Raw genomic sequence first — 15842 nt, forward strand, 5'->3', positions numbered from 1 at the left:
TTATTAATATTAGAATTGGGTATAGTCACATGACATGTGTACTCATTTCCTTCAATAGCAATAATCCTGCTTCTAATTTTTCATAAAGCTGCAAGGTGGGTGTTGGGAAGGTGTTAGATCCTGATTATGGAGTTAAATAGTAGGGGCCAAAATCTTTCCATGTAAAGGGGAAAAGGAAATGTAACTCTGGTGCTGCTCCTTCAGCTTCAATCAGAAAACAAGAATTCAGTTCATTGAGTTTTATCTAGAGAATGACCTGGTCATTTGGGAAATCATGCCCTATGAGAAGTAACTGAAGAAACTAAGAACTATCTTCATATCCATGAAAGAGATACCATGAAGAAGAAAAAGTAGAGTTATTTTATGTTGCTGCAGAAGGCAGAAATAGTACCAATGGATATGTTAGAGAAGGAGAGAGGTTTAGCTTAATATTTATAATAACTATTGGAAACTAAACCATGTTACCTTTTAATTAGTGATTCCTCACATACACATACATTAGTAGCACTTAAATTATGTGGGCTCTGCCAACTCCTAAGTTCTTATGTTAGTATTAAACCTTGTCATGTAAAGGGAAGAAAGAATTGTGGTAGTTTACCTCAACTGTATATAATTTTTTGTAATATTTAAGGGAATTTGATAGGGTACAAAGATTTGTTTGAACTGACTGGCTTTGCTGAACTACTATGTACAGAGAGTAGAGAATGTAGAAAGAGGCTATAGATAAAATCCAGGGATATAGTCTCAGATGGTAAACTCTTCCATTGTTTTTATCCTAATGTGGTGACAGTGGAAAATTATTTAAGATCAGTAGAGGAAAGGAATCTGATGAGCTTGTACCATCTCCTTGAAGAAAAGAAGGCTTCATTGGACACTTCAGACAAAAACAAATACCTTCTTTCCCCGGTATTGATGATACCTTCCGAAGGAAGTTAATTTAGTAGTCATATACCTGTGAGGAAAAGCATATTGAGATTAAAGATAGAGTGTACCTGCATAAAATGTGTGTGTTGGAGGGGATGGGTAGGGTGTGGAAAGGGAAGAAAGGTGGCATTTTTAAGACTCCAAAAGGAACTTTTAAAAATATCTAGGTTAAGGAGCTAAATATTTTGGTAATTGCTCTTTGAGGCAAAACAGTTGTTCTAAAATATATTGTTTATAGGGAGATCGGTGGACGGCTTCTCATGGTAGAAACACGACTTCCAAATGATCTGGCTGAGTTTGAGGGAGACTTTTCCTTGGAAGGACTTCGTCTGTGGAAAACAGCATTCTCAGCAATGACTCAAAATCCAAGACCTGGGTCACCCCCTCACAATGGCCAACCAATTGTCAATAAAGGGTCAAGTAATAGCCATAAAATGGTTGAAGATAAAAAAATTGTGATTATGCCTTGCAAATGTGCCCCAAGTCGACAACTGGTTCAAGTATGGCTTCAAGCCAAAGAAGAATATGAACGTTCCAAGAAACTGTCTAAAAAGGAGCTAACTGGAGTTGTAAAATCTGATGACAACTTCAGCTCCTCAGTTAATCCAGATGACAAACCTGTAGTGCCTCCAAAAATGGATACAACTGCACACGTACTCCCCACTACAGCACATACCAAGGAAGATGTTGATAATTCTCAGATTGCTTTACAAGCACCAACCACAGAATGCAGTCGAACTGCAAGTGAAAGTCAGACGCTGCCACCAGTTGCTTCTGCAGATGATGCTGAGAAAGAAGAGGATGATGATGATGACTATTGTGTTGGTTATAGCTCCCCTGATTCTCCAGTGATTCCCCCTTGGCAAGAAGCAACATCACCAGATTCCAAAACATTAAATGGAGGTGACAGACCCTCATCACTAGTAGAGGACCTACATTCTCTGACTATTGAGAACTTCTTAAAGCCTGTAAAAGATGGTATACAGAAAAGCCCCTGCAGTGAGCCTCAGGAACCTCTAGTGGTATCCCCAATTAATGTTAGGACAAGAACTGGGATATGTGAATCACTTTGCCTTCATAGTACACCAATCATACAGAGAAAACTTGTGGAAAGGCTTCCTGAGGCAACTGGCCTTAGCCCTTTGTCAACAGGTAAGTTTTACAAGTAACAGAAAGCCTCCATAAAGCTTTTCAATAGACTATGTAATGAAAATCAGATATTTTAAAATGAAATTTTAGCTCAGCTAATGAGAGATTATTGTTATTTTATCATGTCTTGGAAAGACATCATCACCTGGAAACTTTTTTATTTTTCTGCTGTGAAATATACTTACATCTACTTCCATCCTGTCTTCTTGCCTTCTCGGTAAAATATAGGAGCCCTCTCAGAAACCTTACCTTCTTCTCAACTTGATTTTTCCCATTGGCTTTGGTATATACCCAAATCTCTCCCACCCTTTGAAATAGAAAAAAAAACAAACACCTGCCTTGACCTTACAGCTGCCGGCTTCTGGTCTTTTTTCTCTGCTTCTCTCCTTTAAAGCCAAATTTCTTAAAAGATTTCTCCAATTTGACAACTCTATTTCTTTACCTTCTACTCATTTCTCAACCCACTCCAAACTGGATTGTGCCCCCATCATCCCGCCAGTATGGCTCTTGTAAAGATTCTTTATAACCTTCAGGTAGCTAAAGCTAATGGATGTTTTTCAGTCTTCCTATCACATGCCCTCTAAGCAGCCATTGTCTTGCTGACCACACCTTCCTTCTTTGAGCTTCCTCTCCCCTTAGCTTTTCCCCTGCTCCTCTGTTTCTTCCTGCTTGCTTTCCTTTGAAGCTTATCTCACATTCTCAGTTATTATCTGAATATTGGAGTTTATTAAGGCTTAGCCTTAAGCTTTCTCTCTCTATGTTCTTTCCCTGTATGACCTAATTCCTGCCCACAGGATTACTATAGATAACACAAATTTAAATTTCCAGTTCAGAACCCTCTTTTAAGCTCCAGAACACTATATCCAGCTGCCTTTGGCATTTCTACTTGAATGCTCAAAGCCACCACAAGGTCAGTATTTTTTTAACTTAATTTGTGATCTCACTGCATTCATTCACCACCAACCACATAGCACACTTTATGCACACACATACATGCCCGCACATTGAAAACCATTGGTCCTCTTTCATTTTTCCTTATTTCAATGAATAGTACCACCATTTCTCTGTCACTGAGTTACACAGGTCAGAAACAAGGGATTTATTTATAATACTCACCTGATTGCCTCACTGCCCATCCTGTGGTTTCCACACTTCTTTGTTTCCTAAATTATCCAGATCTCTCTACCTCTGTCTCTGCCACTACGAAGCCCTCGTCTCTCACCTGGGCTTCTACCCTAGCTTTCTTATTCACCCTTAACCAGTCTCTAGGTTTTTTTGCTCAGTAATCAGGGAAAATCCACACCCTGTTCCTAGTTAATTCCTACTCTTTCTTATGATTTTAGCTCAAAAAAGCCTTCCTAATCTCCCTGGCTAAAAATTACCAATTATATTCCCCTTTGTTGTACTTACCCCAGTTATAATTTTATTTTTCTGTGTGTATTGATATTTGATGAATGTCTGATTTCCTCTCTAGACCCCACAAGGGTAGATACTGTCTTTTCCTCCTCATCATAAATACTTGATAAATCAGTGAATAAACGGATTAAGTGATTCCCTAGGATAATAACTTAGGTATAAAAATCAATAATTAAAATCTAAATGTTATTATTTAATACAAATTTTAAAAGTTAGTGTGGGGAACCCAGGTTTGAATTAGTTTCATTTTTAAATTATGAGGTCTTTGTGAGGAATTTATAGGACAGTACTCATGAACGGTACCTGAGTTTGGAAAAACAACAAGAAAACAAAAAAACCCCACAGAAGCAGGCAATTTTGATATGCATGTTAAATATAAAATTTCTTTCTACAGAACCCAAAACCCAGAAATTGAGTCATAAGAAAGGAAGTAACACTGATGCTTTTAGAAGAGTACTCTTAACACAAGCAAAGGTAACTATGCTAAACATATTTAAAGATCAGTGGATAAGATCCATTCTTATTCCTAGATTTCAGTTAGATAATTGATAACTTTGTGTCTCAATTTTTTAATTTATTATATTTTTGCATCATTTTATGTACATATCTTTGAGACAACAAGAAATTGCCTAATTTTTTTAAAGTTTTTTTTGTTGTTGGGATCTAAAAGATTCTTATATGTAAATACAAATATTACAGAGAAAGTGAATATGATAGCCAAAATGTGGATTATGAGGATACAAATACATTAACTGATTACTGGCAAAATCAGAACAATCCAATGACAGCAGAGCTCAAGTAAGTGATTTTTGATCCCACCAAAAATATATCCTTTTTCTTGGTTTATTACTTTTTTCTCAAATATAACATTATTGATTTTTCAGTTCATTTTACTAAGTAGCAAAGGAAAGCAACATTATTTACTACTGAAACTCTGAAAAATCATAAATGTCTTTATTCAAATACTAAAAATTGTGGTAATACTTAACCTAGAAATATATGGTTATGTGAAAAAAGTATACATTAGACATGTATCCTTAGAAATATATGATAGTGATCACTTCTCTATTGGTCACTTCTCATAAATATCATTAACTACATAAAATATATTTTAGTATTTTTATTTTGAGATTACAAATGCTTTTTAAAACTTTCATTTTTAAATCAGTATTATTGAATTACAAGTCATATATATTAAAAACAAGTACGAGTGTATTGTGAACATAAATCAACACTTTGGGGAAAATCGTTAATGGATGTGGAAATCAGAAAAAAATATTTTTTTAAAAAATAGATTCTATTCTTTCTAACCCCTTGAAAATTATTTATGCTTTAGTTTATCTTTCAGATACATGTTGTATTAGGGTAAAATAAAAACCCACAATTTCAAATCTTCTTTAAACTTTAGCCAAACTAGTTGCAAATACATTGCTTGCTTGCTTGCTTGCTTGTCATACTTCCAAGAAAGGTCAAGATAAATGTCCTTGTGGTAAAATGTCAACTCTCTGCAACACTATTATTTTCAATATTTTGGGTTTGTAAACTCAAAAATCAATTTATGGTTGGCTTACAGATTATATCAGATATTTCTACATATATATAGTTCTAGTATCTTGAATTACTAGCCTGAAAAAAAATGCTAATAAAATACTTAAGTTTCTTCTTGGATCTAAAGAGATGATGCTAGTTTATCGTGTATTACTAAGTACATAAAGTATGTTGTCTAAGCAGAAATAAGTAATCAAAAAGAAAGGAAATAATTGCTCATTTATCTTTTTCTGGCTCTGTGTTTTTTTTAATAGAATCAATGTGCAGCAGTAAATACTCCAAAGAAAGACACTTCCCAGATTGATGGACCATCTTTAAACAATACTTATGGTTTCAAAGTCAGCATACAAAACTTACAGGAGGCAAAAGCTTTACATGAGGTAAAACGGTAACAGTAAGGACACATGCACTTTAACTCTTACGTTTTATTCTATGGTACAAGTATAGAAATTTTTTACTGACAGAGGAATACATTGAATTCTATACCTGTTAATCTTTATTTCGTTCTTATTATCCTTTCTATTTTATATATTTATATAAAACAGAGAAACTTTAAAACTAGTCATCAGTTACTGAGACTGCTTTGTGGTTTCACGATTTTCACAAAGCTTATACCTGAAATTTTAAAAGAAGCTAAAATTAGAAAAGGTTTTTTAGCTATTGGAAACTCTGTATGTTACTCTGGGATTATATTATATCCCATCCCAAATGTGATGTCTACTTGTGTTTTCTATTTGGTTGGCTCAGTGGATTAGTGCTTGCTACATTTGTTCACATAATCTTTATAAACCAGTTACCTTCACAACACAGACTGTATGCAAAGACTCGGAAGCTATCTTGTAAAAATGTACATTCTCACTGGAGAATATGTATGAATGGTTCACTGTAAATTTATGTGTATTAAAGAAAACACAACAGTAACATATGTGACTGGCAATGAGGTGAAAATTAGAATATATTTTAGTTGTTTATACCTGTCCTACCTGTCCTGTCAGTATGGTAGCCACTAGCTATGTGGCTATTGAGAATTTTAAATTTGGCTTATACATCTAGGAATGGAATTTTAAATTTCGTTTAATTTTAACTAATTTGTTTCCATTAAAAATTTTGCAACCTCATTGAGATGTGCTATAAATGTAAAATGCATACTGCTTTCAAAGACTTAATAGGAAAATAGAATATAAAGTACCTTATCAGTAATTTTTTATATTGATTACATGTTGAAAGGGTAGTTTTTGATGTATTGGATTAAATGAAAATATTTTTAAATTAATTTAACCTATTTTTACCATTTTTTAATGTGACAACTAGAAAATTTTAAATTATGTATGTGACTTTCATGATATTTCTTTTGGTCAGTGCTGGTTTATACAGTCGTTTTATGTTTTTGCCCTTGTAGCAGAGAATTTGATTCTTTTGTTGGTTTTTTGGTCTCAAGTCAGTTCTGTCTTCTAAAAATTGGATGAATAGACTAAGAGGAAACTTTAAATATTGTCCTCATTTTTACCCTAAATTTGAACTAAGAATTGTACTTTTGAGAATTAGATTGGAACATAGTCTAATTCCCTAATGGTTTATTTGTACATTTTTTCATTCAACAGCATTCATTTAGTTCCTGTTTTATACCTGGCCTTGTACTCTCCCCTGAAGCCCAGATAAATTAAGTAACAAACTCAGGAATATTTATCTTATCAAGTACACACCCGAAATTCGAAATTTAAAATACTTTGTTAAAAAATATTTATTAAAGCAAATTTGATACACCTTAACAAAAAGACTTGTTACATTTGATTTTTCTGTTATTATTTGAAAAAAAATATTTTTCTTCCAGTACTGTTATTTTATTCTACGTAAACCTGTTTCAGAATCCTGGGCCTTCTTGAAGTTAAAATCACTTCGGGGGTCCAGCAGGTTGCTCATAGCTTCCCATCACATGCTTCCTTCATCTCAAGGCACACTCCAAATAGCCACCTGGTGGTCAAATAGGGATTGAACCAAAAAAATATCTACTATACTCTATTCCGTTTTCTACAAAATTGTGCTCACAGCATTTTTTCCTGTTTCCCATTACCCTGGGCTAATCTCTCTCTCTCTTCTGCATATAAATACTCAATTCAGAAGAGAAAATTTGCAATTGTTGCCCTTTCTTTTTTTTTTCAACGTCTTTATTGGAGTATAATTGCTTTACAATGTTGTGTTAGTTTCTGTTGTATAAAAAAGTGAATCAGCTATATGCATATGTATATCCCCATATCCCCTCCCTCTTGCGTTTCCCTCCCACTCTCTTTATCCCACCCCTCTAGGTGGTTGCAAAGCAGAGCTAATCTCCCTGTGCTATGCAACTGCTTCCCACTAGCTATCTTTTACATTTCGTAGTGTATAGATGTCTTAGTTACTCTCTCACTTTGCCCCAGCTTACTTCCCCCTCCTTGTGTCCTGAAGTCCATTCTCTACATCTGTGTCTTGATTCTTGTCCTGCCCCTAGGTTCTTCAGAACCATTTTTTAAAAAAATTCCATATATATGTGTTAGCATGCGGTATTTGTTTTTCTCTTTCTGACTTACTTCACTCTGTGTGACAGACTCTGGGTCCATCTACCTCATTACAAATAACTCAGTTTTGTTTCTTTTTATGGCTGAGTAATATTCCATTGTATATATGTGCCACATCTTCTTTATCCATTCATCTGTCAATGGACACTTAGGTTGCTTCCATGTCCTGGCTGTTGTAAATACTGCTGCAGTGAACATTGTGGTACATGACTCTTTTTGAATTATGGTTTTCTCAGGGTATATGCCCAATAGTGGGATTGCTGGGTCATATGGTAGTTCTATTTTTAGGTTTTCTTTTAGTTGTTTTTTTTTGCGGTACACAGGCCTCTCACTGTTGTGGCCTCTCCCGTTGCGGAGCACAGGCTCCGGACGTGCAGGCTCAGCGGCCATGGCTTACGGGCCCAGCCACTCCGCAGCATGTGGGATCTTCCCGGACTGGGGCACAAACCCATGTCCCCTGCATCGGCAGGTGGACCCTCAACCACTGTACCACCAGGGAAGCCCTATTTTTAGTTTTTTCAGGAACCTCCATACTGTTCTCCATAGTGGTTGTATCAATTTACATTCCCACCAACAGTGCAAGAGGGTTCCCTTTTCTCCACACCCTGTCCAGCATTTATTGTTTGTAGAATTTTTGATGATGGCCATTCTGACCTGTGTGTGGTGATACCTCACTGTAGTTTTGATTTGCATTTCTCTAATGATTAATGATATTGAGCATCTTTTCATGTGTTTGTTGGCAATCTGTGTATCTTCTTTGGAGAAATGTCTATTTAGGTCTTCTGCCCATTTTTGGATTGGGTTGTTTGTTTCTTTGATATTGAGCTACATAAGCTGCTTGTATGCTTTGGAGATTAATCCTTTGTCAGTTGCTTCGTTTGCAAATATTTTCTCCCATTCTGAGGGTTGTCTTTTTTATGGTTTCCTTTGCTATGCAAAAGCTTTTAGTTTCATTAGGTCCCATTTGTTTATTTTTATTTCCATTTCTCTAGGAGGTGGGTCAAAAAGGATCTTGCTGTGATTTATGTCATAGAGTGTTCTGCCTGTTTTCCTCTAAGAGTTTTATAGTATCCTCTAAGAGTTTTATAGTATCTGGCCTTACATTTAGGTCTTTAATCCATTTTGAGTTTATTTTTGTGTATAGTGTTAGGAAGTGTTCTAATTTCATTCTTTTACATGTAGCTGTCCAGTTTTCCCAGCAGCACTTATTGAAGAGGATGTCTTTTCTCCATTGTATACTCTTGCCTCCTTTATCAAAGATAAGGTGATCATATGTGTGTGGGTTTATCTCTGGGCTTGCTATCCTGTCCCATTGATCTATATTTCTGTTTTTGTTCCAGTACCATACTGTCTTGATTACTGTAGCTTTGTAGTATAGTCTGAAGTCCAGGAGCCTGATTTCTCCAGGTCCATTTTTCTTTCTCAAGATTGCTTTGGCTATTTGGGGTCTTTTGTGTTTCCATACAAATTGTGCAATTTTTTGTTCTAGTTCTGTGAAAAATGCCAGTGGTAGTTTGATAGGGATTGCACTGAATCTGTAGATTGCTTTGGGTAGTAGAGTCATTTTCACAATGTTGATTCTTCCAATCCAGGAACACAGTATATCTCTCCATCTGTTTGTATCATCTTTAATTTCTCTCATCATTGTCTTATAGTTTTCTGCATACAGGTCTTTTGTCTCCTTAGGTAAGTTTATTCCTAGGTATTTTTTTCTTTTTGTTGCAATGGTAAATGGGAGTGTTTCCTTAATTTCTCTTTCAGATTTTTCATCATTAGTGTATAGGAATGCAAGAGATTTCTGTGCATTAATTTTGTATCCCGCTATTCTACCAAATTCATTGATTAGCTTTAGTAGTTTTCTGGTAGCATCTTTAGGATTCTCTATGTGTAGTATCATGTCATCTGCAAACAGTGACAGTTTTACTTCTTCTTTTCCAATTTGTATTCCTTTTATTTCTTTTTCTTCTCTGATTGCCCTGGCTACAACTTCCAAAACTATGTTGAATAATAGTCATGAGAGTGAGCAACCTTGCCTTATTCCTGATCTTAGAGGAAATGGTTTCAGTTTTTCACCATTGAGAACGATGTTGGCTGTGGGTTTGTCATATGTGGTCTTTATTATGTTGCAGTAGGTTCCCTCTATGCCTACTTTCTGGAGAGTTTTTATCATAAACGGGTGTTGAATTTTGTCAGAAGCTTTTTCTGCATTGATTGAGATGGCCATATGGTTTTTCTCCTTCAGTTTGTTAATATGGTGTATCACATTGATTGATTTGCATATATTAAAGAATCCTTCATTCCTGGGATAAACCCCATTGATCATGGTGTATGATCCTTTTAATGTGCTGTTGGATTCTGTTTGCTAGTATTTTGTTGAGGATTTTTGCATCTTTGTTCATCAGAGATATTGTTGGCCTGTAGTTTTATTTTTCTGTGACATCTTTGTCTAGTTTTGGTATCAGGTTGATGGTGGCCTCGTAGAATGAGCCTGGGAATGTTCCTCCCTCTGCTATATTTTGGAAGGGTTTGAGAAGGATGGGTGTTAGCTCTTCTCTAAATGTTTGAGAGAATTTGCCTGTGAAGGTATCTGGTCCTGGGCTTTTGTTTGTTGGAAGATTTTTAATCACAGTTTCAATTTCAGTGCTTGTCATTTGTTAATATTTTCTATTTCTTCCCGGTTCAGTCTTGGAAGGTTGTGCTTTTCTACGAATTTGTCCATTTCTTCCAGGTTGTCCATTTTATTGGCCTATAGTTTCTTGTAGAAGTCTCTCATGATCCTTTGTACTTCTGCAGTGTAATTTGTTACCTCTCCTTTTTCATTTCTAATTCTATTGATCTGAGTCTTCTCGCTTTTTTTCTGGATGAGTCTGGCTAATGGTTTATCAACTTTGTTTATCTTCTCAAAGAACCAGCTTTTAGTTTTATTGATCTTTGCTGTTGTTTCCTTCATTTCTTTTTCATTTATTTCTTATTTCTGATCTGATCTTTATGATTTCTTTCCTTCTGCTAACTTTGGGGGTTTTTTGTTCTTCTTTCCCTAATTCCTCTAGGTGTAAGTTTAGATTGTTTATTTGAGATTTTTCTTGTTTCTTGAGGTAGCATTGTATGCTATAAACTTCCCTCTTAGAACTGCTTTTACTTCATCCCATAGGTTTTGGTTCGTTGTGCTTTCATTGTCATTTGTTTCTAGGTATTTTTTGATTTCTTCAGTGATCTCTTGGTTAATTAGTAGTGTATTATTTAGCCTCCATGTGTTTGTATTTTTTTTACAGTTTTTTTCCTGTAACTGATATCTAGTCTCATAGCGTTGTGGTCAGAAAAGATACTTGATACAATTTCAGTTTTCTTAAATTTACCTAGGCTTGATTTGTGACCCAAGATATGGTCTATCCTGGAGAATGTTCAATGAGCACTTGATAAGAAAGTGTATTCTGTTGTTTTTGGTTGGAATGTCCTATAAATATCAGTTAAGTCCATCTTAATGTGTCATTTAAAACTTGTGTTTCCTTATTCATTTTCATTTTGGATGATCTGTCCGTTGGTGAAAGTGGGGTGTTAAAGTCCCCTACTATTTCGGTGTTACTGTCAATTTCCCCTTTTATGGCTGTTAGCATTGCCGTGTGTACTGAGGTGCTCCTATGTTGGGTGCATAAATATTTACAATTGTTATATCTTCTTCTTGTATTGATCCTTTGATCATTACATAGTGTCCTTCTTTGTCTCTTGTAGTAGTCTTTATTTTAAAGTCTATTTTGTCTGATATGAGAATTGCTACTCCAGCTTTCTTTTGATTTCCACTTGCATGGAATATCTTTTTCCGTCCCCTCACTTTCAGTCTGTATTTGTCCCTAGGTCTGAATTGGGTCTCTTGTAGACAGCATATGTACGGGTCTTGTTTCTGTATCCAGTCAGACAGTCTATGTCTTTTGGTTGTAGCATTTAATTCATTTACATTTAAGGTGATTATTGATATTTATGTTCCTATTACCATTTTCTTAATTGTTTTGGGTTTGTTTTTGCAGGTCTTTTCCTTGTCTTGTATTTCCTGCCCAGAGAAGTTCCTTTAGCATTTGCTGTAAAGCTGGTTTGGTGGTGAATTCTCTTAACTTTTGCTTTATCTTTAAAGGTTTTAATTTCTCCATTGAATCTGAATGGGATCCTTGCTGGGTAGAGTAACCTTGGTTGTAGGTTTTTCCCTTTCATCACTTTAAATATGTCCTGCTACTCCCTTCTGGCTTGCAGTGTTTCTGCTGAAAAATCAGCTGTTAACCTTATGGGGATTCCCTTGTATGTTATTTGTTGCTTTTCTCTTGCTGCTTTTAATATGTTTTCTTTGTATTTAATTTTTGAGAGTTTGATTAATATGTGTCTTGGCGTGTTTCTCTTTGGGTTTATCCTGTATGGGACTCTCTGTGCTTCCTGGACTTGACTGACTATTTCGTTTCCCATGTTAGGGAAGTTTTCGACTATAATCTCTTCAAATATTTTCTCAGTCTCTTCCTTTTTCTCTTCTTCTGGGACCCCTATAATTCGAATGTTGGTGCATTTAATTTTGTCCCAGAGGTCTCTGAGATTGTCCTCAATTCTTTTCATCGTTTTTTCTTTATTCTGCTCTGCAGTAGTTATTTCCACTATTTTATCTTTCAGGTCACTTATCTGTTCTTCTGCCTCAGTTATTCTGCTGTTGATTCCTTTTACAGTATTTTTAATTTCAGTAATTGTGTTGCTCATCAGTTTTTGTTTGCTCTTTAGTTCTTCTAGATCCTTGTTAAATGTTTCTTGTATTTTCTCCATTCTGTTTCTGAGATTTTGGATCATCTTTACTATCATTACTCTGAATTCTTTTTCAGGTAGGTTGCCTATTTCGTCTTCATTTATTTGGTCTTGTGGGTTTTACCTTGCTCCTTCGTCTGTAATGTATTTTTTTGTAGGGTTTTTTTTTTTTGATGGGTGGTACTGTATTTCTGTCTCACTGGTTGTTTGACCTGAGACGTCCAGCAGTGGAGTTTGCAGGCAGTTAGATAGAGTTGGGTTTTGGTGCTGAGATGAGGACCTACGGGAGGCCTCACTCCGATTGATATTCCCTGGGGTCTGAGGTTCTCTGTTAGTCCAGCAGTTTGGACTGGGAGTTCCCACCACAGGAACTCGGGCCCAACCTCCAGCCTGGGAACCAAGATCTCGCAAGCTTCATGGCACGGTTAAAAAAAAAAAGAGAGAGCGAGAGAAAAAGGAGCAGTACAATATCAAAGAATAAAAAAATAAAATTAGAAAGATAGAAAATACGTTAGGAAAAATTAAACTATAATTGAAAGAACTGCAACAAGGTAAAATAAAACCACAACAGAAAAAAGAAAGGGTGGGGGGAACAAGCCAAAAGGAGAGAACGATAACAAAGTATAAAGAATAAAATAAAATTAGAAAAATAAAAGATTTATTAGGAAAAATCAAAATATTAAAGAATCAACAACATTGAATCAACAAAGCAAAAGAGAACCCCAATCTAAAAGAGGAAAAAAGAAAAGAAAAGAAAAAAAAAAGCCTTGGCTGTGGGGGTGGAGTTTAGGTGGGGGGGTGTAACTTAGGCAGAGGCAGGGTTTAGGGTGGGGCAGGACCTAGGTGGTTGGTGGGGGGGGGGTGTGTGTTCAAGTGTGGGGCAGGGCCTCTCAGGGGGGAGAGGCAGCACATGGAAAGGAGGGCCTCTGGAGTGTGGAGTTCCAGAGTTTGGAGGTAGGGCCCTGAGTAAGGGTGTGTGGGTGAGGTTTAGGCCCAGGTATTGTGGTGGGTCTCTGAGTGTAGAGGTGGGGCCCTGGGTGGGGGTGTAGGGGCGGGGCTTGGGCTCCGCTTTGCAGGAGGGAGGCTTGGAGGGCACAGGATTAGGCCCGGGAGCCCAACAGGCTCCCTGGTGCCTAAGTAGACAGGGAAAGCGCTGACCCTGATCCCTTCCATTTCCTCGCACCACTCCCGCACCATCTCCCCCAGAGTCTCCCCCATCACCGCTGGACCCCTAACCATGGATGGGTCCCACTGGGTGTAGGAACTCCTGCCCTCCCCGAGCCACCCCTCAGCCGGTCCCAGAGGTCCAGCCTTTACTTTTGCTCCCCCTTTCCTCCCTCCCATTCCTTCCGGACCCGCACAGCTAGAGGGCACCTAGGTGGGCAGAGGATCAGGCCTGGGATCTCATCAGGTTCCTGGGGGTCCACGTGGGCAGGGGACGCCTGGCCATGCTCCCTTTTGATCCTCTGCCCTTCCAGTGGTCCCCCAATTTCCCCCTTCGGTCGTGGGATCCCTTCCCCTCCCCAGCCGCCCCTCAGGGGCAGCAGTCCTGGGCCACCTCCAGTTCTCCTCCCCCTTCACTCCCCCCATGCCCCACGTCCTACCCAGTCGGTGGGGGTTCCTCCCATGCCCTAGGTGTCTATAGTCCCCCACTGGTGTCTGGTAGGTGCCCTAGCTTTGAGGAGATGTAAATCCACGTTCTCCTATTATGCCATCTTGACTCTGCCCCCCTTGTCCCTTTCTTACCCATGTCTTTACTGATAACACTTAGTACATCTCTCTCTCCATCTCTTCATTCCATATGTTGGCTTAGAAAAAAATGCCCCTAAGAACACTAATGCATTTTATGTTGAGGAATAAAAAGGCAAAATTTGAGTGTGCAGTTTGGCCTGGTATATGAATAAGTCAACCTCCAAGACTCTTTTTGACCTGAAATTGTCTTCAGGCTTCTCCATAGTCTTTCCACGTGTTCATTGTTTCCTAATTAAAGTGGGTTTTTTTTTTGTTTTGTTTGGGTTTGGAGAGAGGTTTTCCATTTCACATTTTTGTACATGCTTATCGTTTAAAAGAATAAATCCTGGAGAGTATATATTTAAAAGTAAAAGTTCTTTTCATTAGCTCCCCATTTTACTTGGTTTAATTTTTTTTTAGTATTACTTGTTTTTTAAAAAAATAGAAACAGCAATATATATTTCTTAAGGAAAGTGGTGGATTTTTGGAAATTTGTTTTATTCCATATGCCTTATACATGCATAATTAATGTTCTTATATTTTAAAAAGTACTTAATAACAAAGTTACTAATGAATGCATGCACTATTACATACATGTACATGGTAAAAAATTTAACATCATGACAAAAAGATTACCACAATGTTCATTGCAGCTCTATTTACAATAGCCAGGACATGGAAGCAACGTTAAGTGTCTATCAACAGATGAATGGATAAAGAAGATGTGGCACATATATACAATGGAATATTAGCCATATAAAGAAACAAAATTGAGTTATTTGTAGTGAGGTGGATGGACCTAGAGTCTGTCATACAGAGTGAAGTAAGTCAGAAAGAGAAAGACAAATACCGTATGCTAACACATATATATGGAATCTAAGAAAAAAAATGTCATGAAGAACCTAGGGGTAAGACAGGAATAAAGACACAGACATAGAGAATGGACTTGAGGACATGGGGAGGGGGAAGGGTAAGCTGGGACGAAGTGAGAGAGTGGCATGGGCATATATACACTACCAAATGTAAAATAGATAGCTAGTGGGAAGCAGCTGCATAGCACAGGGAGATCAGCTTGGTGCTTTGTGACCACCTAGAGGGGTGGGATAGGGAGGATGGGAGGGAGGCACAAGAGGGAGGAGATATGGGGATATATGTATATGTATAGCTGATTCACTTTGTTATAAAGCAGAAACTAACACACCATTGTAAAGCAATTATACTACAATAAAGATGTTAAAAAAAAAAAAGACAAAAAGATTTCCATTGAAAAGTAAGCTTCTCTCCCACCTGACTAAGCAGTCCACTTCCCCAAAAGCAATAAACAGTTTTATATTTTTTGTCTCTTTGCAGACATTTTCTATGCATGTACTTAACATTTTTAACATACATGGAAGCATACTACACTCGTTCCATTTATCCGTGTATTATGGTGGTCTTTCCATTTTAGGACACGTAGATCTGGCTCATTCTTTTGAAAATTTTAAAGGCTACAGAGTTTTCCATTCTGTAGTTTTTATGGAAGCCACATAATTTATGTAACCAGTTCCCAACTGATAGACATTTAGGTTTTTAGTCTTTTTAACTTATAAAAAACTGAAAATATTATCATCTTTAGTGAACATCTTTGTGCATATATTTTGGCTACATATATGAATATATCTACAGGCTTATTCTCAAGAGTATAAATGCTAGATCAAAGGATATGTCTTTTTTTCTAATTGAAATATAGTTGATTTACAACATTATATT

General features: G+C 36.9%; 1 protein-coding gene across 4 annotated transcripts in view; it reads left to right on the top strand.

Annotated features, from left to right (window-relative positions):
• The window catches only part of REV3L (REV3 like, DNA directed polymerase zeta catalytic subunit), a 245390-nt gene that overhangs the window by 169736 nt on the left and 59812 nt on the right, over window positions 1–15842 (top strand). For all 4 annotated transcript variants that reach the window (XM_067702334.1, XM_067702333.1, XM_067702331.1 and 1 more), the window contains 3 exons: window positions 1163–2076; window positions 3884–3963; window positions 5292–5417. In XM_067702334.1, coding sequence (XP_067558435.1) covers window positions 1163–2076; window positions 3884–3963; window positions 5292–5417 — 1120 coding nt within the window. The remainder of the gene's footprint in view (window positions 1–1162; window positions 2077–3883; window positions 3964–5291; window positions 5418–15842) is intronic.

This window comes from Pseudorca crassidens, chromosome 13 (genome assembly GCF_039906515.1).
Source record: "Pseudorca crassidens isolate mPseCra1 chromosome 13, mPseCra1.hap1, whole genome shotgun sequence".
Lineage (NCBI taxonomy): Eukaryota > Metazoa > Chordata > Mammalia > Artiodactyla > Delphinidae > Pseudorca > Pseudorca crassidens.